Here is a 24,826-nt window from a genome sequence, read left to right on the forward strand (position 1 = left end):
TAAAAGAGGCACGTGGCTGAAGGTCTAGGAAGGTCTGAATGAAAGCTGTCATGTCCTTAGGATGCAGCATCTTCAGAGGACATTCGATGTAAATGACCAACCTGGGAAGCTAACCTTGATTTCAGTGTCCAGAGTTTTTACTGGAATTTCACTAAGCATTTGATAGGAGTGGGATGAGTAGAGCGATAAACCAGGCTCAGGTCCTGCCCTGTGGGTGCTTACCATAGAGTGGGGGAGACAGGCGAGTGTCCAAGAAAGAAGACTAAGGAAGAGGCTGTGGATAGAAACAGGGGACGTCATGACGTCACCTACACAGCGTGAGGGTGGCACCAGGCAGCGTCAGGGTCTCCAGACTGGTTTTGTCTTCTGGATCACCGCATGCCAGGCACCCTTCAGAAGTCCCTGACCAGTAAAAGGCCCATCTTGGTTAATGCTAGGTGGGCAAGCACTGGACTCCCAGTCCCTGGGCCCACCGGAAACAGGTCCCTCTCGGCCCACCTCAGTGGGCCTTCCTTTTCCCATCGCAAGGCCGAGTTCCTCACCGAACAGGAAGTCCGGTATTCTGCATGCACAGCTCACCGGAAATCCGTAATCCAGGGCTCACAGCAGGTCCCTAGGCGAGTACAGGGATTTTATTTCCCAAGAGTCTATGCGCTCCCCACCACCCTCAATTTAGGGACCGTGTGAAATGTGCCCGTCTCTTCTAACAGTGCAGAGGACACACCCTCCATCGTGGCTTCTCCTTAGATCAAGGGAGCCTTTAAGGGAATGTCTAGAATGCATTTCCTTCTTCTTTTTTTTTTTTTTTTCCTAATTGTGTTTTGATTCAGTGATGGTTGGAATTGTTTAACTTTTTTTATTTCAAAGTACTTAAAGAGTCAAGGAAACTTGTGACGAAATAAGAAAGTAAAAAATTTCAACCAAGGGCCTGGGGATGTGGCTCAAGCGGTAGCGCGCTCGCCTGGCATGCGTGCGGCCCGGGTTCGATCCTCAGCACCACATACAAAGATGTTGTGTCCGCCAAAAACTAAAAAAAAATAAATATTAAATTCTCTCTCTCTCTATCTCTCTCTTAAAAAAAAATTTAAAAATTTCAACCAAGCATTTATGTTGACTGAAAATTCGGGAGCCTGGAGAGCATTGTTCAATTCTCGTTTTAAGCATCTTTGGGAAAGATAATAATCTCTATGGCGGATTGGTGGATGCCTAGAGGTCGGGTTTGGAGTTTCCTTTTGAAAAAAGTCACAGGAATATCTCTGTCATTAGTTGGTGATAATTAAACGGTCAATTAAATTTCCCCCAAATTATCAAAACATTCATGTAAAATGAATGCTTTGATTATAAATATTAAATATAACAACTTGATTTTGGAAACAAAAATTATATTTCCTGATTTTGGAACACTGAGGTAGAGCTTGGCAGGTAGCAATGACAGATAAGCTGTCTTTCATTCATTCCCCCCCCCTTCTCCCTTTTAGTACTACCAACCCTATTTTATTTTTCCAGCTTTCCAGTTGGTGTGGTGTATAATTAGTTTAGGCAAAAGATACAAGAGAATAGGGCTGGGGATGTGGCTCAAGCGGTAGCGTGCTCGCCTGGCATGCATGCGACCTGGGTTCCATCTTCAGCACCACATACAAACAAAGATGTTGTGTCCGCTGAAAACTAAAAAATAAATATTAAAATTCTCTCTCTCTCGAAAGAAAGAAAGAAAGAAAGAAAGAAAGAAAAGATACAGGAGAACAAAGAATCTGAGTAATCACAGGAGAGAACCTGAGTGTATGGGATTAGCTGAAGTGACAGTGTCCTTGGGTGGCCCGATGGACTCTTGTGTCATTCCCGTTGCATCTTTCTGATCTCTAAACATTTTGTCCTCATAAAGCTGCTGCTACTGGTTTTCTTCCTTCCTCTTAAACTATCCCCGACCCCCTCCCTCAGTAAAGCCCATGGGTTATAGCACAACTATGTGGGTAGTCATAACTGTCTGGGATCCTACCTGTCTTCTGATGTCCTGTGGCATCATTTTCTCCTAATATAAAATTGTGGTTTCCTGATTCTTTGCTCTTTTAATTTTCTCATCTGATCCACTTTGTATAAGTTATTATAACCTCAAACCCTTGACTCCTTTGCCCTCCTACTTTTCTGTTTTTATCATTCTTAACACGGTTTTGAATTCTCCCCACACTTCTCTTTCTCTAAGAAAGCCAGCTGTTCCTGTGACCCGAAACTACAGCTGTCCTCTCCCCAGCTCTGCTCAGCCTCCACACGCAGCTCTGTATGTTCTTCGGTTCCAGAAGCCTGGGCGCTCCGAGTCTGCCATATTCTTGTCTTAATTGCTCCTGTGTTCTCTTCTCTGGGAGTCACATTCCTCCTGCCATCACAATGCATTTCCAAAGCAACTCCCTTGAATCATTTTCCTTCTCAGCTTTCCGTGGCCTCCAGCCCCTCTCACTTTCTCAGCTGGTCCATATCTTCATCCTGGGAGTGGTGTGAGCTTTCTCCCTTCCCAGTGACCTCCCTTCTCTTCAGCTGGACTCACTGCAGGTTTCTCTCTGCCCCTGGGCTTATACCACAGCCTTCTCCAGGATTTCCAAATGCTCCCACCCTGACCCTGTAGCCTGGCCACCTGACCTTCTCACCCTATCTGTTACTGATAGATTGTTCACATACATCATTGGTTTCCTAGGTTACCCCTTTTCATTCAGCTCTTTTCTCAGCTGCTCCTCTTCTACCCATGTCTGCCATCCTGTGTGGGCCTAGATCTACTTCACTACCTGTGATTCCTATGTGTCTCATAAACAGGATCTGTTTCCAAGCTGCCCTCGCCAGACCATTTCTCCTCTTCATTTTCTAGCCATTTCAGTGTCTGCAGAGCCTACACTCCATGCTGCTCTTCAGCTATCACCTTCATCCTGCTTCTGATTGCTGCCCATCTCCTGGAGCTCTGATTTAGTACATTATGTGTTGCAATAAAGAAATACACGAGGCTGAAATGTTTATTAAGAAAAGGAATTTATTTACTTACTTTTGAACTACCAGGGATTGAACCCAGGGCTGCATGCCTGCGAGGCCAGTCTTGTACTGCTGAGCTATACCCCCAGTCTTCAAAACGAAGTTTATTGAGCTCATAGTTCTGGAAACCCAAAAGCATGATGCTGGAATATTGGCAGTCCTCCTGCTCCCTGGCCATATCACAGTGTGGTTTAGAAGTAGGAAGGAAACAGGCCAAGTGCAAAGGGGGCCAAAGCCATTAACAACCTGTTCTCATAACTCAGTGTGTGAGACCAGCATTAATACCTTCTGAGGAAAATGTCCCCATGATCTAATTACATTCCATTTGATGCCGCATATTAAAGTTTCTACCACCTCAACCCTGCCACATTGGGGACCAAGCTTCCTGCACCTGAACCCTTGTAAGGCACATATCCAGTCACAGCAAGCTGTCTTCATGTGACTGTTCTGCTCCTTGTGACTCCTTGGCTTTGACAGCTGTACTATCTGTGTTAACCAGTATTTGAAAATTTCTGGGTAACAGGAGATTCTATTACTCATAGTGGGCCTCTGGAACTAAACCTGAGTTTATGATAACAAGGTGATCCCAAAACAGCCAGCCACAATAGAAAAGTTACCATATGACTGTGGGGCGTGTGCAACTTTGAGCTTCATATCAGCTAGTACTTCAGGAAGGAGAGGAAGGCAAGAGATTGGGTTCTACTGCAAGACAATTGAAAAATCATGCTGACCTAATGAATTCCAATAAAAACTCAGAACACTGAAACCAAGATGAGCTTCCCTGGTGGGTGTACACATCACTGTCCTGGTAAGATGATATATCCTGAGGACATGGAAGCTTTCAATGGGACCCCCCAGACCTCAAGCCATGTGTCTGTTCTTTGGGCTTGTCCCAGTTTGGGTCCTAACCTTGGGATCCATGTGAATAGGATGTTTCCAAGGAAACTCCACACACCTCCCCAGCAGGTTCTTCACACCTTGCTGAGTCTACTCTTCTCACCTTTCTATGTCCTCTGGTGAGTCAAGGTCTCTGCATCTCAAAGAGAAGTTCCCTTTGTGACCACAGATCCAGTGACATCCTTGGAAAAACAGGAGTATCAAAGGTGGATTTTTGTTGTTTCTGCCCAACATGGATTCAAGGGTCCAGTTTACAGTCCCAGCTGAAACAAAATTAAAAAGAGAGCAAAATATATGGAGTGTCAGTGTTTAGGAATTTAGATTCCTGAGAGAGAGGCCAGTCCAGAGAGAGCCCAGCTCACTGGCCAGATAGGGAGTGTCCAATCTAGAGAGCAGGAGGGGACATGGAGTCAGCAGAAAGGAGAGAATATCTAAGGAGACATGGGAGCTAGAGGTCACAGTGCAGAGAACTGAGAGAAGCAAAGTTTAGGGGCTCCCAGTCTTGGGCTACACAAAGTGGGAACATGGTAAGAAGTGAGAACTGGGGTCCAGGCAGCCTCAGGTCTATCCCTTTTCAACATGTGGCTTTTTAGAGATTGGAGGACACAGGCCCATGCAAGGGACACAAGGATGACCCAGGAAGGGAATGAGGAGGATCAGAGGTAGTCTGGTCAGTGTGCTTTGAGCATTCCAAGTACAGGTGGCCTCAATGTGGCATAAGTGGTGCTGGGCTTTGGAGAGGAATGACAAGTTTCTGTTTGAGACATTACTGTGCCATGTTCTTCCCCTAAGGCTGGCATGTGGGTAGTGAGCCTCTAAACGTGTCCTACTTACAACTCTGGGAGCTCTCCTCTTTGACATGTGGACACCTTGCTGAGATGGGCAGGAGGTCTGGAGTGGCCAGGGGACCTGCATTTCTAAAACTCCAGGGTAAGGCCAAGGCGGTTGGTCTGGGGACCTTGCAACCACTTTCACAGCCTCCATCCTCCATCCTTGGTCTGTGTCCATCTGTCCTTCTAGTATGCCATCTTGTTGCGTCCTTCCCTCCAATGGCTCCTCCCTGCCCTGCCAATTTGGTGCTCCCCAGCCTAAGCCCACACCCCTGTTTCAGCCAGGCTGACTTTTCATCTGAGAAACATGCTTGCTCCTGCCACCCTGTTAGAGGGCCTCACCTGGTCAGCTTACCGTGTTCTGGTGTCCCTGCAGAAGTCCCTGCCTCCCCGGATTTCACATGTGACAACAATTCCTGTCCTTTGTTTTTGTTTCTTTTTCTTTTTCACACTAGGGACTGAACCCAGAGGTGCTCTACCACTGAGCCCCAGCCCCAGCCTTTTGATATTTAATTTTGAGACAGGGTCTGGTAAGTTACCCAGGCTGGGCTCGAACTTCTGATCCTCCTTCCTCAGCTTCCCAGGTAGGTGGGATTACAGGACTCTGCCACCACACCCGGCTTAGTTTAGTCTTTAGAAGTATCTATCTCCTGGGATGATAGTTTAGTCTTTAGAAGTATCTATCTCCTGGGATGATAGTTTTCTGTAGAGAGGATTTTCTTTTCCCTCTGGTAAGTTCCACTTGGGACAAAGATGTGACCCTTCTCTGGGCAGCTCTAGGACCCCCAGGGATACAGACTTCATCCCTCCCAGAGTATGGCACCTCAGGATGGCAGCCAGGGTCACTAGATCACACCGGCTCCTCATCTCAGGAGCAGCGCAGCTCTGGTGCATTGAGCTCCAATCCTCCTCGAGTCCTGGTTACTCAGAGGTTTCTGATGGATCTGAAGTTTACTGGAGTATAGTTCAGACAGGAGGTTCTTCCTCATTAGTGTATCGTCTGAGTCTGGGGGAGTGTGTCTGGCACAGCCATCCCTGGTCACAGAAAAGGAGCAGCCCTGCCCCTGAATTTCTCAGTGGCCCTGCAGCCAATGCTCCCCTCTGGAGGTCTTGGATAGTGTCTGTGATCTCACTGCTTCTGCTGAGGGGAGGGGTGGCTTAACTCCCTAGGTCAGGGAGCAGGGTCCAATCCCCTGGTGGCACACTCCTTCCATGACCCAGCCTTCCTGTTTGGTCACTCTGAGCCCCATCCCATTTATCAGTCACAGTGAGACCCCTCCTAGCTTTCCTGGCCACTCTTTCTCGCTCCCTTGGGCTCCGCATTGGTCGTGTCCTGGCTTCCTGAGCTCTGTCCATGCCCACACTCCTGGCAAGTGTCATTCTTTATCACTGTTGTGACTAGTGACCATACACCTGGTCCTATAGTTCTGTGGGTCAGGAGTCTCCCTGGGCTGAGGTCAAGGTGTGGGCAGGCTTCATTCCTTCTCGAGCTTTGGGGGGAATCTGTCTGCATTTCCAATTTCTTGGGCATCATTCATTGGCTTATGGCCCCTTCCTCCATCCTCCAAAACAGTAGTGCAGCAGCTCAGGTCTTTCACTCTGAATTTGACCCTCTCGATAATGCAGAATAATGTCCCTATTTCCACATTTGTTAGCCTGCCCTCAACAGGAGCTGGAAATGAGTCATTAGCCACCTCCTGACCCCGAGAACTCTCCTTCCAGATGGTATCCTGTCCTTCTTAAAGAACAACAAGCCAGATGACGCACTGTGTGTGCTGGGCCTCACGCTGTCTGACCTGTACCCCCACGAGACCTGGAGCTTCACCTTCAGCAAGTCCCTCCCAGGGCATGGTGAGCTGGGGCCCTGCAGTTTCCACCTAGAGGGAGCCTGGCATGTGCTCTTGCTCCAGGGGAGGGTGATGCACACCTGTGGAAACAGCTGCATGATCTTGATCCCCCACATTTTTGCTATTCCTGGGCAAGAGGCTGGCTTGGCTGCTGCCTCAGGGCCGGCCTTCTTGTGGGCATGCTGGCAGGGCAGGGTCTGCTTGGACTGCTCATCCTCAGGCCATGCCTGGGTTGCAAGAGAGGATGGGCTGCTTTCACTCCGGGCTCCCTGCATCCGAGGCTGCCCACTGAGTCTCCTTGTCCTTCCCTCTCCCCAGAAGGGTGCATCTGTAGCTTCACCTGGTTCTCAGGAGAATTCTCATAGGTGGGGCCCAGTGACCTTGATCCAGCTCTGCTTGAGGTGGTGGCAAATGGCCCTGAGACCCCGCTACAGGACACAGGCAGGAACCAGTGCTTTAGCACCCTGGGGGTGGAATAGTGCTGCAGGGTGGGCATGGGGGACAGGAAGAGGGTGGGTGGCTGGGCAGCTGTGGACGTGGCCTCAGAGGAAGGTCATAGTGGGCTCTGGCTGAGCCTTCTGCCTGGCCAGTTATATTGTCCAGTTCTCTTCAGGAAGAGGACAGTCCCTCACTTTACAGAGTGAGGAAATCGAGGCTCAGAGATGCCAAGTGTTTTGCCAAAGGCCACATAGCTCTGGGGGACAGCTGGGATCTGACCTACGATCTACCTGGCTCCCAAGCCCCCATGCTGTGTGGCTTCCCCTGAGCCCCCAGAGGGGAAGTGTGCTTGGAGAATTTGCTAGCAGTCTGTCCTCACCAGGGGTTGGGGGTCTGTGGGTAGAGGGCAGGGTTGTGAGACAAGGCTGGTGGCCTTCCCCCTCAGGTCACATGCCACGAACTCTGCCACCTCCTGGGCCTGGGGAGCTGCCGCTGGCTCCGCTGCCTCATGCAAGGGGCGCTCAGCCTGGATGAAGCCCTGCGGCGGCCCCCAGACCTCTGCCCCATCTGCCTGAGGAAGCTGCAGCATGTCCTGGGTTTCCGGCTCGCTGAGAGGTACAAGGTGAGCACTGCCCTGGCTCCTGACTTGGCCCAGAGGAAGCCACACATAGGCAGAGGACCTGTGCTGTGTCCTGCTCCTCCAGGACCTTACACATCTCCCTGATGGCAGATCCAGTCCTTAGCTGGTGCTTGACAAGTGGAAGCACCCAGCACTTTGGGGCGCTTTGGCTGACTTGTGGGTCACTAGAAGGAAGAGGGAACCAGACCAACCCAGTCCTCAACAGGTGCTCCTGCCTCTGGCAGTGCTGGCAAGGGGGATGCTGCCCTCTGTTGGTAGCATATGGCATGGCCATGGAGCACGGTCCCCTTTCTTATTTCCATGGGAAGATTTGTTTGTAAACTCAGAAACTTCATTCTCTCTTTATTTCTCTTTAAATCCACCTTTGGCTGAAAACAAATTTTCAATGGAGGCACAGGACCTATCAACTTGAAAACCAAAACTTGTCAGAACTTCACTGGGTTTAAGGCCGGACTCTTGTGGTTCTGGGGAGCCCCTTCCTCGTGCAGGTTTCTGGCAGGGTAGTGGCTCTCAGCCTGCCCTGGTGTCACAATTCCCTGGTGGGATGGGGTTCTCACCTGGACGCGTTAGAACAGGCCCCTGTGATGCTGGAGGCCTGAAGTAGAGGCCAGGCATTTTCAGATTATAGCACTGACTCCTCTGGGAGCAAAGGGACAGCCCTCTGGGTGTGGCCCTTCCCTAGTGGGGAGCCAGGAGCCTGTGTCGATGCAGAACAGGGCAGTTGGTGTGGTTGTCACTTGTGGAGACACCCTGCATGGGCCAGCTGCCCAGTCACGGGGGCACAGGCAAAGGGCTTGGTTGGCGGCAGCTCTTATTATCCTGGTGAGGCTGAGAAATGGGAATTGAAGACAGCTCTGGCTGTGAAAGAGTTTGATTTCTCACTTGTGTCCTTCATCTGGGGCTCATTCAACCATCTGATGGGAACTTCTGGAACTTTACCCAGTTGAGGGCAGGGATGTGGTGTTCAATAGACTTTGGGTGAGCCCTGAGGGCTGAGGCAGTGGGTGCAGCCTCTCCTCCCATGGTGCTCCCTGAAGTGGCTGGGCCCTTGGGAGCAGCCCGTCCCCTCAGGACAGGGCTCAGGGACCTGGTGGGCCAATGACTGTAATAGGAGGGGAGCTATGCAGGAGATTAGCCACATGTCCTGGGATGACCCAAGGACTCTAAGAGCCATGGAGCCACCCAGGGCCAGTGTCTCTGCTCAAAGAAAAAGCCCAGCTTTGTGGTGCTGGCCAGTGTCCACTGATTGACTGAGCAGAGCTGGAAAGTGCTGCTGATTGTGACGCCCATCCTGCAGACATGGCACACACAGGGGACCTCAGGAGCACAGGTAATGGGAGGCCATGGTGAAACATTTAGGGGTGATGTGTTTTGAGTATTTCTTTTGCCTTAACATTTTCTGACTTTAATCATCAGCTTTGAGGAAGGGCTGGGTTAGCAAGAGGTGTCCAGTTCCTGAAAAGCGAACAGCAGGCTCCTGGGACCTGGAAGTCTGGCTGTGGCACAGCCTGGACTCCAGTCCCTAGCAGTGCTGGGCAGCAGGGCCCTGGTGGCATCAGCTTGCCACAGGCCTCAAGGTGACTGAATGCAGCTGGGTCCTCGGGCCGCTTGCTGGCCAGACAAGTGCCCACCAGAGAGAACTCAGCCCATTTCTCCCTCACAGAGACTCCACGCCTGGACCCAGGCAGCAGCAGGTTCGTGGCCCTGCCAGGAGGCAGGAGAGCCATCTGTGTCGGAGGACACCCCACCCTTCAGCGCAGACTCTGGCATGTGCTGTGAGAGCGACTCAGAGCCTGTCACCAGCCTATCAGAGCCCCTCACCCCTGACGCATGGAGTCATGCCTTCCCTGAGGGACCCGAGGATGGGCAGAGCTCCCTGGTGGCCTCAGAGGCTCTGCCGAAGCTTGAGGGTCCTGTGGAGGCCATCGAGGAGCACGGACAGTGGCTGGCCACATGTATCCAGGCCCTGGAACGGGAAGTGGCCGAGGAGGAGCTCGCGCAGGTGGACAGGGCCGTGGATGCCCTGGACCGGTGGGAGATGTTCACAGGGCAACTCCCGGCTACCAGGCAAGACCTGCCCTGTGTCGGGGACAGTGCGGGGCTGTGCAAGGCCCTGGGGGACAAGCTTTCCTCCCTGAGGCGGCGGCTGAGCACACGCAGACTCCCCAAGGCCGAGTCCTCCCCCTGCCGCTGGGAGTGGGGGGAGTTAGTGCAGCAAGATGGCCTGTCCCCTGCAGAAAAGTCAGCGCCTGGCGTCTCTCCCCAGGACACCAACTGACCACTGCTGTCCAGCCACCAAGGGCATGGTGAGCCCAGCAGCACTAACAGAAGCCCTCAGAAGTTGAGGAGGCTGCTTCTAGCTGGCTCCTTGGGTCCCTGTGCCCACTGCTCACCCCAAAGCACAGCCTGGCCCCAGGACCCCCATGGCGGAGTAGCCTTCAGCCTGGGGAGCACCCCGCCCCTCTCCTGGGTGCCACTGTGGTCTGAGGGCCAGGGGGGAGCTGTGCGCTTGCCTTCTCCCTGCAGGCTGGGCTTTGGGCCTGCTGCTCCCCTGGTTACTTCCGGTTGGAGCTCGAAAAGTTATCCAGGCCAGTGGTGACCCTGGGACATGGGCTGTGCTGCTGCTAACTGGGCTCCAGGGTCCCCTCAAAGTGGAAGCCGTGGGGTTTTGTTTTGTTTTGTCTCTGAGCTTGAGACTCACAGGGGTCTGTCCTTTTGGACCCACACTGCGGGAAGGCAGGTGTCTAACCTGCAGGTTTAAGGGGCAGGAGGGTGGAGCCTCCTTATTCCCTGAGGTCGCCTGCTGTCACTCAGTGGTGAAAACACACTGCAGCCCCATTCTCGGGACTGTTTTCTGACCAAGGTGGCTGTGCTGACAGTGGGCACTAGGCCGCAGTGGTGCCATGGTGGGGTCAGTTTGTACTAGGCCACCAGGTGCCTGTGCTGGTGCCAGCCGGGTGCAGCTCATGTCTTCAGTGACATCTTTTTGGCTGGGTCCTATCCATTCCTGAGAGCAGTTAGGACACCGTCCACACGTGGCATTGTCTGTGTCCCTTTCATTTTTTGGTCCCAGGGATTGAACCCAAGGGTGCTTAATCACTGAGCCACATCCCAACCCCTATTTTATTTGAGATGGGGCCTCACTAAATTGCTTAAGGTCTTTGTAAGCTGCTAAGGCTGGCCTTGCCTTGAATCTGTCCTCCTGCCTCATTTGATTCCCACCCCCTCAAAGTGACCTTTTTATCACTATCAAATGTCCCAGCCTGAGATAGTAGGATCCTGCAGAGTGAAGCAGGTGGGGTCCCGGCTTTTCCCTCACTGGAAAGAGGCAAGAACAGGAAGCTTAGACAGTTTCGAATTGGTTCTGAGAAAAAACTACAAATATAGACCTAGAGGGAGTCTGAAGCTGCCTTGTGACTGTGACACTACTGCGGGGCAAAGGGCAGGTCCCAGGCCCAGAAAAATGCAAAGGGTTAAGGTCATCTAAGCTTGGAAGCAAAGTCATACCTCTGACGCAGTATCGGCACCCTCCCAGGCCCCCAGGCCCCAGGCCATTCTTGCCATCTCATACAGGTGTCCCATGGTCCAGGTTGTCCTTGCAATGAGATGAAGGGACTCACACTAAGGCTCATGCAGCTGCCCATGTCTTCGAGCAGGGAGCACAGCTGGGCCTCGACGCCCAGGCCCTGGGAGCCCTCCATCAGGCCCAGGCTCCCTGGGTAGCTGTGGCCTTCCTAAGGCAGGTGGGGCTCTACCTAAGCCTCATGTCAGAGCCTCACCCTGCTGGGCAGTCACTGAGGCCCCTGCAGGTCCCTGGGAGGGACACAGATGCCACCTCTGAATGGAGGTGTGGCAAGTTTCTGGAAGGACGTACCACCTGGGGAAATAATATTGTGGCCATTCGTGAGAAGCTGGCCCTGGTCAGTGTTGGTGGCCTGGGTTTCACTATCATGACGGCCACACGGTCTTACCTGAGGCCACTCTTCTGTCCTCTGCAAGAGGCGAGTTACTGGAGTGGCGGAAGATTCGATGGGGGTGACAAATAGCCAGGTGTGGACGGAGGGCAGGAGGCCATCAGGGTCATCCGCCCCTGGCCTTTGGCTCCCAACTGTCATGAGTCCCAAGAGGGCACGTGGAGGTGGGAGGCAGCAAACCACTAAAGCCAGAAGCTTCACCCAGAGGCTTTTGAAGACTGGTGTCGGGAGGACGTTTTGAAAAGGCAGCTTTCTCTGCCATGTTTCCCTCCTCACACGCTGGCCCAGGTTCTGTCCTTGACAGGAGAAGGGTAATGGACAGTCACCATGGGAGGAGGGTAAGGAGAGGAGGAGCCAAGTGGGGCTCATGGACCTTCCAAAACTCGAGCTGGAGATGTTGCAGCTGTGGTGTTGACAGGTGTGGTCTGCAGGGTCCCAGGGCCATGGAGTGTAAAAAGAAACGCACAAGCTGACTCAGCTGCTCCTCACCTGCTCTGTCAGGGTCCCTGGGGTGCGTGAGGACAGGTTGACAGATCCTCCAAGAGCCTGGCACATCTTGGTCAAGCTGGAGGAACTTGAGAGGAACTGAGTAGTTAGGGGTCATGACACGTCACCTGTGTCACTAGGACATCGAGCCCTGGGTCCACATGTTCCTTTCCAGGCTCAGGGTAACGACATGTCATTTCCATAGAACATCTAGCCCCTGGCTCCACACGCACTTCCACAGGCTTTGACCAGGGACCAAGTTGGAGGGGCCCTAGACAGAGGGAGCAGATCCCTCTTTCTACCCAAAGCCCAGACTCGCCATCCAAGGAGGGGAGAAGCATTTAACTCCTGCCCATGGTGGGAACCCTCATAGAGCAGGAGAGCTGGTGTAGCTCTGCACCCCATTTCCAGGGCTGAGTCTGAAAAGGGGTGCTGTCCTGTGAGCCAGCCCATGGGACATCTGGTACAGACCCCTCTGTGATGAAAGAACTCTCCAGAGGGCTTAAGCACAGATAAGCACTGGCTGAGTCAAGAAATTAATGGTGGGGCTGTGGTTGTGGCTCAGTGATAGAGCGCTTGCCTAGCTTATGTGAGGCACTGGGTTCAATCCTCTATTTTTATACCTTTATTTCATTTAGTTATATAATAAATATAAATAACCCCAGCAGCTCAGGAGGCCGAGGCAGGAGGATCGTGAGTTCAAAGCCAGCTTCAGCAAAAGTGAGGCGTAAAGCAACTCATTGAGACCCTGTCTCTAAATACAGTACAAAATAGGGCTGGGGATGTGGCTCAGTGGTGGAGGTTCCTGAGTTCAATCCCTAGTACCAAACTAAACTAAAACAAAACAAAACAAAACTTCCCCAAAGCCACAATAATATTATTTAAAAAAAAATAAACTAATGGCAAGGCTCTGTTAAAATTTAGATCCCACCAAGTTCAAAGGACATGCTACAACATTCAAGGTATATGCCCACCTATAGAAGGTCTACCCACAATCCTAAGAGCAGCCACTCTCCAGACCCAAGGGTCAGGGACAACCAAGCCTCAGAAGGATCAGCTGCTGATCCTCCACCTCTTAGCGATCCCGCTGAGGACCAGGGGATGTTGCACGCCCATCACCCTCAATTCTCAAAACAGCAGTGGCAGATGTCATTGTTGACATCTGCTCTGTGGCCGTGGAGGCTGAGATGCAGCTTGGTGACCTGCCCAAGCCTCAGTGGTGGTGGAACCAAATTCAGGCTCCTTTGCCCCAGAGGGAGCCTCTTCGTTCCCCCACCATGTTCCATAGGCTCCTTAGGGAAGAAAGCAAACTGGATGTGTCTGAGCAGGAAGCAGAGTGAGGGCGGCACAGGCATCTGGGGGGCTGCACTCCAGCACTGAGCCAGTTCCTGATATCACCAGGAAGCTCCCCAAGGAACATGGGGTGGGTGGCAGTGCTCTTAGGTGAAGATGCCAACCACAACAGAGCCCGGGGTGCTGTGGCTCTGTGGACCTGCTTCTAGAAAGAGGGTGAATCCCCAGGAAGGATGCTGCCACCCAGTGGATGGAGCAGCAGGGTTTCCTGAGGACGTGCTCAGATATGCAGGATGGAGGTCGCTTTCTCTGCGGCTCCCCTGGAGCAGCTCCAGCCAAGCTGGAAGGACACAGGTGCCGTCCAGGGAGAGGCCACACAGAGTGGCTCCCAGAACTGGTTTTATTTTGTGAGCCCATGAGCCTGATCCCAAAAGATGGAAGAAACACAGAAGGACCTGGTTTTGATGAAAAACCAAGGAGAACAACAGGCTGCCAAAGACACACACACTCCTGAGTAATTGAGGAATCAGGGAAAGCCCCCTGCCTCATGTAAAGGACCTCAGCTTTTGAAAGCTACTAGAATAAATGCAGATAGTCAGTGGGAATGGCTGACTGTCCTTTCCTCTCCCAGCATCACCTCAATCCACAAGAACCCAAAACAACAGGCTTATTTTTTTTAAATATTTATTTTTTTAGTTGTAGTTGGACACAGTACCTTTACTTTATTTATTTTTATATGGTGCTGAGGATAGAACCCAGGGCCTCGCATATGCTAGGTGAGCACTCTACTGCTGAGCCACCACCCCAGCTCCCAATAGGCTTATTTTTGAGCTTAGCTTCTTGGTAAGAAGACAACAAAGACAAGCTTAAGTCAGGGGTTTGATTTAAAAACGAATTTCTAAGAATTATCTAGGAGTTACTGGGTTTTCAGTTAATCCCTGACTCCCAGACTCCTAGTGATGGTCAGAGGCAACCAGAACACTCACAAAAAACTGGTGGGTTGCAGAGACCTGCTTCCCGTAAGGAACAGCTCCATCAGGGTAACTTACAAGCCTGTCCACCCTCAGACCCTCTCCCAGATGATCCCAGCTCTCCATATTAACCAGAAAGCAGAGCAGCCAGGCCCATGATCAAGGCCACCTGGGCCTGCAAGTGAACACTGCACTTTCTAACATGGGCCAGGCCGTTGCACCTGGGCTCTCCACTCCTCCTCTGGCCCCAGCCACAATGTCTCACCCCTCACAGCATGTGCTGTCTTACACTGTGTCCCACCCATACCCTCCCTGGCATAGGGTGCCTGTCTTCCACGTGTGCCTGGTTTTCTGGTTGAAGCACAAATGCTACATCTTGGCAAAGGTGACGTGTCTGCCTGCTTTGCCCCCCTGCTCTACATGCACCTTCTGTTTCTTTATGAACTTTACCACCATCTGTGAGTTTGTTTCTGGGGCTGTTACGGGTCTGTGGTCAGCGGGGGCTCACAAGGACCACGACTCTTGGGTACACACACCCACCTGCCATGCAAAGCAGCTTGCATCAATTGGAAGCCACTCCTCCTCAGGTGGCCTTTGGGGAGCAGGAACATGACTTCCTGTTTCTTCCAACACCCACCTACACGAAGGCCATGTTGCTGACCACTCTCAACTGCTGGCCGTTTTCATCTGAGGAACTGCTTTCACTGGGCTTGCTCTGTGGTCAGTGCCCAGCTGGGCCCACAGTGTGGAGGCCAATCAGGCCCAGCGGTGGAGGTCCCTGTGGTCAGCCCATCAGTGCTGATGCCCTGGAGGAGCATGGCCTCATGGGACAGGCCTGTTGCCCAGGGAGTCCCAGAGACCAGGAAACAGAGGTTGTCAAAGGGGCCCCTGGGAAGAGGGGACAGCACATGAGGGGCCCAGTGGAGAGAAAGCACACTTTCCCTGGGGGTCACTGGAATGACTGGCAGGGGTGTGGAGGGTGCCAGTCACAGTCCAAGTGGGCAGTAGGAGAGGAGTAGGGCGGGAGCAAACATGAAAAGATTTTGTTTTTCTGAATGAGATCAGGCCTGGGAGTGACCTACGGCATTTCCCTTCATGTCCCATCAGGGGCTCCACAGGTCTAGTGGATGGGCAGGGCAGGGCAGGGCAGGGCTGGTGTCAGCATGGCACCATCCAGCTCTGAAGGGACAGAATGGAAGCTGCTGGGGCTGTGTGGGCAGCGGTCTAAATGTCAAGGGTTCCCTCTCATTTCTGCTGCTGCTGCCTTCCCGTCACATCTCCCTGAAGCAGTCTTGAGAGTCATGGACCCCAAGCAGGAGAGGTGCTCATAAAAGGCGGTGGGAGGGGGTGTCCCAGGAGGAGTCCCCTGCCCTGGTTGCAGCACCTGCCTGTGACAGGCCTCCCAGGGCACTGTTCTTAAGTCCACCTAAATTCAGGAATTAGTACTGAGACCACAGGTGACCGACACACAGCATGTTCTGTGTTATCCAGATTTTCTAGAGTGCTTCCCTGTTACATCTCAATACTGCTGTAAGCCCAAATCAGAAGTGTAAGTGACATGGGAGAAGTCCTCATTTCAGCTCAGTCAGAGCTTCCTGTTTGGAATGCAAGGCTCCCACGGGAGTCCCTCTACAAGGTGCCATTCCTCCTGCTTGTGGCAATGGATAGATGATCCACTCGTCCCTGTGCAAGGCCTCCTCTGAGTCGCTCTTGCTGTACTGCTGAGGATGGGCTGGGAGCCCTGGCCACGTGTCCCCATGGACATCCATACATTGAGTGACCAGCAGGCGCCTCCCATCTTCAGTCATTTGCTGGAGATCTTAGAAAGACCTATTAAACTGTCACTTCATCACTGCTCGCGTTTCCATATTTTTGAGCCAGGGTTGAGGCTTTTGATGTGATTTAACAAAAAGGGGCATGTTTGGTGGGGGACCTCATATGCTTGCGCTCTCATCACCGGTAGCATTTTCCCCTCGGCCCTGCTGGCCCAACCGTCCTGCTGACTTCTCATACTTCGCCCACCCCTACAGGCCTGTGCTTCTGAGGGCTATTAAGTTGAAAAATGGCTGACTCTTGCTGAATAAACACCAGGTAGGATGTGAGACTGCTCCAGGGCATGAGGAAGAGCCAGTGTTCGGCGGCAGAGCGAAGGAAACACAGGAGAGGGGCTGGGTCAGAGCCGGGCACGGGGCACCCACTTACCTCACTTGCCCACGTGTGCACCTGACACATGCACTCTGTCCACGGTGAGGCCCATGGACACCTCTGCTTCTGGAGCGGTGTCAGACCGAAGGTGGAGATTTACCCCAAAGCCTGTGAACCCAGCTACACCTGCACTCAAGATCCACCCCAGGTCACTGTTCGGCTCTGACACAGTCAGTGATGGTCACATTCAGTGGCACGCTGTACGGTAGTAGCCTGTGTGGTGGCAACTGGCTGTTTGATGGGAGATGACCCATCAGGAAGACACATGTCGTTTAAGGAAACTTTTAATAGATTTATCAAAATGACATCTACAGAACCTGCTAACTAACCACCAAGGTAGGAAATACACTTTTTACCTGCTGCAGCGCAGTGGCCCCGTCTGGGCAGTTCTGGTGCACATGGGTGCTTCCCAGGGAGGAGCCCAAGGCAGAGCATCAGGCTCTCAGCACTTAAGACTCCTGACAGCTCCCTGCTGTTTTGTCATGAATGCTTAGGTGCCAAAGCTACATGCCACCCCCACCTCATCCCACACCTGGGGCCTCAAGCTTCCAGCATGCACAGCTGCTCTCCATGGGTGACAAGCCGAGCACTGAGAAAGTGGGCTCAGGACTAAGTGGTTCTGAAGGGGTCTGGGCATATCAACACTGAACTTCCTGATCACCTGGGGCCACAGCCAGTAACAGGCCAACTGGTTTCACTTAGTTCTAATGGAGGTAAGAAGGATGTTTAGAAAGCTTTAAATCAATTTACATAAGGTCCAAAGGTAATTCTCCAAGGTTCTAGAGAGTCACAGACTCCATGAAAATCTATCTCAAAGTTTCTCCTAACTAGGCTTGTTGAACCCTGCAGGTGAACTCCCCATGTGATGGTGTGTATAGGTGAATGGGTCCCCCCACCGCCCCCGGCCCCCAGTTCAGCACCCTTCACCCACCCCCAGGGGCTGATGAGCTTCTGGCTGCCAACGTGCAGGTGAACCTGGGTAACTTTTTCAGCCTGACAGCTGGTATGAGCAGGAGAGGCACAAGAACTGACTACTGCTCTGATATTGAGGTACAGGTCACTGCAATTTTTGACGTCTGAGTTGCTAACCACACCTGAGGTTCTTTAGAGAGAATGGCATCAAAAATATGCAGGGCTGCGACACAAAGAGAACTGCTCATTTGCAAGGGTTTTCTAGGTCACACCCAGTGAAAGAAAACCCACCTTCCTCCTGAGGCAGGTTGCTGGCCACAGCCAGGGGAAGGCTGGGTGGGTAGCAGTCCTCACTGTGCTAATCACAGTTCCACAAGCCTGGAAGGAACCTCAAGTCTGTGTACTTTTGTGGCCCTCAACCTTGGCTTTGCATCTGAATCTCCGAGTTCTCCAGTAGGAATCCATATATATGATGTTTGAATCTGGGCAGCCGTGGGCAGTGCCCAAGTGCATCCCACAGCCACCTGGACAGCCCAGGACCCAGTGTGCTCCTGGAGGGAATCCCTCTGGGAAGTTTCTGCTTTTCTCACTTCTGGTCAGTTCTAGACACCTGGTCACACACAGACAATGGCACTGAGGAGCAGCCCCAGTCCTCTTTCTAGAAACCTGCTTTTAGGGCAAGAGACAATTAGCGGAGAGCGAGTCCAGAGCACAAGAAAGCTCTGGCTATGAACCATACTGATGACCTCAGCGTTCATCTTCGTGAGTGGTCACCCACAGGGTTCCACCTCAACACCCCCACCCTGCCGTTCTCTGGGGCTTCTCTAGTCAGTCATCAAATCCCTCCCCTTGGGGCTTCCAGATCTTGCACAGTAGGGTGTCTCACTCTGATGTGCTGCCTTTATATGATTTAAAGTTGTGCCCAGAGGCTTTAGTTCAGAGCAACATTTATGGCTGCTCCCCTATGTGCCAGACTTGGGATGTGGAAGTAAAACTGATTAATAAATAGCAACTTTCAAATGAAATTAGGATGGGAGTTATTTACTCTGAACTTCTGGGATTGAAAAATTAAAACTAGTGTTGGTTTTGAATGCTGAGTGATATTTTATATTCAGCAAAAAACCTTAGAATTTATTTTAACCAAATTCTAGAGACTAAGGTCTTCAAGGCAGACCCTGCCAGCAAAGGCCACCACGGGTATGTGACAGACTGGTCCTCATCCACTGGCCCTAACCAGTGCCTCTAACCTAGAGCATAACTAGTAAGGTGTTCAGGGACTTTCAAGTTAGTCATAGCTAATCAGATTGTTTCAACCTTATGTTTTGATGTTGGAATTAAAATACTCTGACAAATTTTTCTTTTGTCAAAGAAGTAGGAAAATCACAAGAATAAAAATTCTAGACATCTCTATAAATTACAGAGCTTTGGCTCAAAATCTTTGAAACAATTTCTCTACAAATGAAAGAGTTAAAATATATATTTCAGTTAAAAACCGACATGTGCTCTTTTGTGTAAACAGCAGAATTTTGAGGAAGATGTCTTATTTTGAGGAAGTTTATTGTTACATTTTTTTGTAATAATAGATGAGGCACGAATACCTCCTGCTTCTTCGACATTGCAATTAAAAAAGACAACAGTCAAGGGTAACAGTGAAATTAAAATAAAAAAATACAAAAGCTTAAGGTTTTGGAGACAAAAAGAACTACAATCTATGTGTAGAAAAATTGTAAATGATTTCAGTTTGGCCTTGCAAACAGTTATCTCCTTCTCCAATGACAACACTTCACAGAGTTCATAGTAGGGATGTCCTTAAAGGCGTCCTAATCCACCCCCATTAGAAAGACACGGCTGTCCAGGCTCAGCTGGCGGGGGCCGTGGCCAAGGTGCCTGGCCAGAGGCTGAGCTGCATGAGGACCCTGGCCTCTGGCTACCCATGGCTTTCTGTTCAGTGAAGCAAAGTTGCCCGTGCTATCACTCACATGTTTCCAGGTTTGAAAGTGACAGGCACACATACTGACTGCTGGAAGGGAAGAGCTCTTGCTGCCCAGGCTGGCTATGGCGATGCCACTGGTTACCTAGCCACGGCGGCAGAAGCCTTCAGAGCCAGAGAGAGCACCCCAACCTCGTGGAGAATGGCTTGCTCCCCTCCTGGCTCTTAATCCTAATAGATGTGGGGCACACAGAGAACTGAGAAGGTAAGGAAAGCTCTCTGTGCCATGGACCAGGCCCTTCTTCACTGTACCCAACTGAAGATGTGACCTGAATCCATCCTGATGAGCCCTACCAAGGTTACTCATCTCCTTTAAATAAGGCCATCTGCACTATGTGACCCTGAGGTCACATCCTTTCAGCTTGAAGAGTTATAGGAAGCAGCACACAAAAAAGCAACTATTTCTTTTCAGCTAAAGAAAAGAGCCCAAACCCAGCAGACTCTGACACAGACCGTTGAGCACCACAAGGGAGAGTCTCATGTGGTATCATAATTGAGGTGTGGTGATAACAGGACGTTTCAAGCAGGCCTTCCCTCCCTTTCTGGTTTAGTATCTGCCACAAGACTCATATTATCTGGTTGCTGAAATGAGCCAAGCGTGAGAGGCAAAGGGACACCACGGTCAGGAGCAGCGTGGTGTCAGGACAGGGCTCTCAGCTATGTTAGTAAACCCCAGCAACGCTGGTGCCACTTTCACCTTTGTTTTAAGTGCCAAGAAAAGCTGTCCACCCTACCCCGACTGATGCTCAGAGGGGCAGTTTGGAGTACAGGGCATTCTGAACACAGGGAGTCACCAGGAGGCACCTTAGATGTACCAGCCCGTCAACATGGCAGTCTTCTGTCCTTCTGCTAGGCGAGTGTGCACTCTGAGCCCTTGCTGCTCCGTGTGCACAATCATAGGAGCTAGAGGCCCGGCAGGAATGAGGCAGAAAGAAGCCACTGCCCAAAGATGCTGGCGGACAGGCCATCTGCAGGATCTGTGGGCTTTAGGGGGGCCAGGTGACAGGACTCCCCGAGCAGCTGCAGCAGGATCAAAGGCTGCGGCTGCAGCTCGTACCTTTGCCAGCTTCCAGAAGGAGAAGAAGATCCCCACTATTTCCCAAAGAAGGAAACTCACATGCTAGCAAATGTTGGGTCAGAAGACGACTTGCAAGTAAGATGGAAAAGCCATCTGCAAGGCCACTTGGTTTATGTGTCTTTGTGCCATTAAGTGGAGAAGAAGGGTAAGGAGAAAAAAGCACCACTATGAGCATGTGAACGGAGTGACAGCCATGGCCCAGGGCTGCCCCCACTCCACACTGCTGCTGGGGCATTAAGGCAGGTCCATGGCTCTCAACCTCGTCCTCCATGGAAGGGAGTGGGGAACCTGACACAGATCCTCGGCTCAACCTAATATACCTGGACTGGGGGCTCTTAGGACATTGGCACAAGTTTTAAAGGCAGTGTGTTCACTTGGGAGGTGGCACTCAGACCCTGCGCCAGAGATGGAGGGCCAGCAGGCACTGTGCCCAGCAGCACTGGCATGCATCTCTACAAGCTACCACAAGGCGAAGCTTTTGGGTTAGCCTCAGTGAAGACTCAGAGGTTAGAGAGAAAAGCCATGTGCGAGGCCAGCTGGTTTTTGTGTTTTAGTCATTAAAGAGAGAATGTGTGCGCACACACCATCCTCGATTAAATTGTGTCAGGAAAGGAATGCAGTTCCTGTAAAAAGAAGGCTGTGTTATTAGGTATTGCAGATTAACACCAAACTGAGCACTGGGATTTTCAGTAGTTTCACTAGTCCCCAAATCAGTAGCTAACATGGAGTTCCCACGTCCTCTTGCCTAGAGCTCGTGGCTGGGCTGGAGCCCAGCGTTCTTGAGCCAGGTATTCGACGGCATGGATCTGAGAAGCCCTGCAGGACCACACAGGCCACAAGTGCCAACAGCCACACAGGCTGCCTCAGAAAGGCACGAGGGGGCTTCCTCTCACTGCAGCATGATGTCCTTCAGGTTTTCCTGCAGGATCGTGTCTTTCACAGCATGGAACACGAAGCGGATGTTCTCGGTGTCTATGGCAGTGGTGAAGTGGTGGAACAGAGGCTTGCTGCGGTTCCGTCTCTTTCTGTCAAAACACTGGACCAGGTAGCGCTGGACATCCTCCAGTCGGTGAGGGTCACCCTTGAAATCTGGGAAGTGCTTCTTGATGCTGACTGTCTTCACCTTCTCTACCAGGAGGTCCATCTTATTGAGGAAAAGAATTATGGAGACATTGAAGAAGAGCTTGTTGTTGACGATGGTCTCAAAGATGTTCATGGACTCCACCAGCCGGTTGGTGCGCCTGTCCTCCATGAGGACCTGGTCGTATTCGCTAGAGGACACCATGAACAGGATTGATGTGATCCCGTCAAAGCACTGGAACCACTTTTGGCGCTGGGACCGCTGGCCACCCACATCCACCATCTTAAAAGGGATTTTTTTAATAACGAAGTCATGTTCCACAATCCCCTTGGTGGCCTTCCTGGCCAGCAAGATGTCTTGCTTACTAGGGAAGTAGTTCTGCAAAATACAGGATGAGGGAGACATTTAGGAGAAAACAACAAGAAAAACACAGCAAAAGGAAAAGGAGAGAAAGTTACGTGGACTTTGTAAGAAGTTTAGCCAAATAACAGAAGCAAGTTTCATTTACAGAGTTATGAACATACTGTGAAACAAGGTGAAAGAATCAAATGCCTCATTTCAGAATGAATGGGGTCTCATCAATCTGAGGAGGAATGATCAGAACTCCTATTGCCAGGCCCCGGGGGAAAAATCTCATACAGTTTCTTCTCCAGAGGAAACTATCTCCACCCCCCCCCCCCGTATCATAGATATCTTTTATATTTTTAAATTCCAGAGTATAAAAGTTCTAAAACCTTACTATGAATTAATTTAATTTAGGTTTTACAATAGCATTTATGAAATGAAATCAGATGTATATGTGATGTGTTTTTCTTGAAAACCTTTGTTTCGAGTGATGGGATGGAATCCAGGCTGTGCACGTGCTAAGCCTGTGCTGTCCCACTGAACCACACCCAGCCCTTGGAAGTCTTCGGCACCACAGACAATGTGACTACTTAAACCACTGTGGTCCTGCACTGTGACAAGCCCTTCAGTGACTTGGGCACACTGCCACCCACACAGCTAGCCCAGGACTGGGCAGAAAATGAACAGGCCTGAACCTGGAGGCTAACTACAGTTCACAGGGGATGGAGGCATCATTAACCACATGGGGGATGGGACAGAGAAGTCCAGACTAAGACCCTACAGGATGGATGATCAGTTATTTCAGCCAGTAAATCAAAAGGAAAAAAAAAAAAAAAAAGATGGGAGAAGAAACCTATAGATTAAAAGAAATTTAATCACATCAAGTGATTGGGATGGTGGATAATATTAGGATGTTGATTCAAACTATAAAAAAAAAAAACACCAAGAAAACCTTAAGGAGATGACTGAGAAAATCTCAGGGCTGACTGGAGACTGGCCAACAGGGATCCTTGCTAATTTTTTTGGGAGTACAATGGTATCGTGATGATTTTTAGAGTCTTTCTATATAGGACAGATCTACGCTAGAGCATGACATTACATGCTGTCACAGGACCCAGGCAGGATGAACGGGTCCATCAGCATAGCCAGGGCCCTTGTTGCTTGCTTTGGGCTGCAGAGTCCTGCGGGGTGGTCACTCACCAGCTGGCCAATCCGGTCCAGGTTATCCAGGAAGTACTTCACTGATTCACCCTGTCAGAGAGAAAAACATTCGCATCTCAGTCTTAATGGAGAAACCCCAACTAGCAAATTAAAGGACTAAACAGGCAACAGCAGGGACACTTCACTGTGCAGACAGGAAAGCAAAGTAAAAAAGACAAAGAGTATTCATGTGATTTTTAAAATTAAAAACACAATTAAAATTAAAACCACAGAATTTCTACAACAATGCGGTTTCTGCAGCTCTAGCCCCAAGATACGAACTCTGTTTTGAATGCTCCTGACCCAGGCCACACGGGGGGATGAGCTGCCAGCTCAGGAGGGGGACAGGAGCTTAGTTTTGTCTGCAGTTCTGTCTCTGACAAACTTGGCCCAAGGGACCCAGACATTGTTTCTAAAGACAGTAAACCCTGAACAGAAGGGGCAGTCTTTCCAGTTTCTAGAAGCATTCCATATGATTTCACACACTTTTATGACTTGGTGCAGAACAAGGAGCACCTTTAGGTTGGGTTTCCGAGGTGGATTGATACGTCCTATGGACTGGGCCAGGTCCCATGGCTGGAGGCACACTTGAGGACACTCCACTTTCTGTTTCAGAATGTGCTTAGTGTCTAGGGCAGTGGCACTCACAAGGCACAAGGGGGCTCAGGGACATTCCAGTGCTGGCTTTGGCTCCAGTGAAGCTATTGGAGGAAGGAGTAAGTGAACAGGCAAGCAAAGGCCTCTCTTAGAAGGCAGAAATGAGTGCTCCCAGGTACGAAGATCTCACCAGAACCTCACTCTGAAAGCTGGGTGGCAGTGAGGCAGGCCTGGGCTTCACACACTGACCCTTGTGGGGTTTGTTCAAGAGCTGCTCTGTTCAGGTCATTGTGCACCTTCCCACAAAGTGTACAAGAGGCAAGGTCACCCACACACTCGGCCAGTCGACACTCTAGATTCCCAAGGAGGAAAGCTCACTGGAAAGGCACCAGATTACAGCTTGTGACTTCATAAGAAAAAGGGGGAGGACCTATGGGAGCCACCAGCTCTCAAGTTAGTTTCTTATGCTCCTCTATCTCGGATGGCCCAAAGGCAGAAGAGTGACTTCCTTTACTGAAGAGTCAGCCTTCTGCTCCAGAATGTGAGGATGACTCAAGAGAATGTTTTGTTTAAAGGGGTGGGAAGGCCCCTTTACGGCATTACAGCACTGATGATAAGCAGTAAAGGCGATTTTCCTCCTTGCTGGTTCGGGAACACAGGCTGCTCCAAAGTGGGAAGAGCCACCCGTGCCTCCTGGGGTGCCCAGGGCTCTACGCAGGGTGGCTCCCGCCCCCACTTCCCCTCCCATACCAGACCCTTGCATGAGAGGAAGCCATCGTCCGACAGAGTGAGGCAGCACAGCCCTTCTGCTGGCTGCTCTGGTCCTTGGCTTTGTTTGCAATCTGCTTCTCCCATGCTTGGACAGGAAACAGCTGGGCAGTGAGAAAGCTCTGCAGGGACCACAGTGCACCTGATTAGGACATCCCGCTTCCCTGAAATGCCCTTCTCTTCTCCCTCCTATCTCTCACCAGAATCTTGGAGGTGTGGAGACCCTGTACCTCACAGGCCCTCTGCCACTGCTGGCCACAAT

General features: G+C 51.2%; 1 protein-coding gene and 1 pseudogene across 2 annotated transcripts in view; one reads left to right on the forward strand and one right to left on the reverse strand.

Annotated features, from left to right (window-relative positions):
* The first annotated feature begins 298 nt into the window (after positions 1–298).
* On the forward strand, positions 299–9,942 carry LOC143384907 (archaemetzincin-1-like; annotated as a pseudogene).
* Positions 9,943–19,043: 9,101 nt separating this feature from the next.
* LOC143385185 (guanine nucleotide-binding protein subunit alpha-12) overlaps positions 19,044–24,826 on the reverse strand; it is a 92,755-nt gene continuing 86,972 nt past the window's right edge. For both annotated transcript variants that reach the window (XM_076840521.1, XM_076840520.1), the window contains 2 exons: positions 23,200–23,250; positions 19,044–22,032 (listed from right to left, as the gene is read on the reverse strand). In XM_076840521.1, the coding sequence (XP_076696636.1) occupies positions 21,463–22,032; positions 23,200–23,250 (621 nt within the window). In that variant the 3' untranslated portion in view covers positions 19,044–21,462. The remainder of the gene's footprint in view (positions 22,033–23,199; positions 23,251–24,826) is intronic.

The sequence above is a fragment of the Callospermophilus lateralis genome, chromosome 19 (genome assembly GCF_048772815.1).
Source record: "Callospermophilus lateralis isolate mCalLat2 chromosome 19, mCalLat2.hap1, whole genome shotgun sequence".
NCBI classification, from domain to species: domain Eukaryota; kingdom Metazoa; phylum Chordata; class Mammalia; order Rodentia; family Sciuridae; genus Callospermophilus; species Callospermophilus lateralis.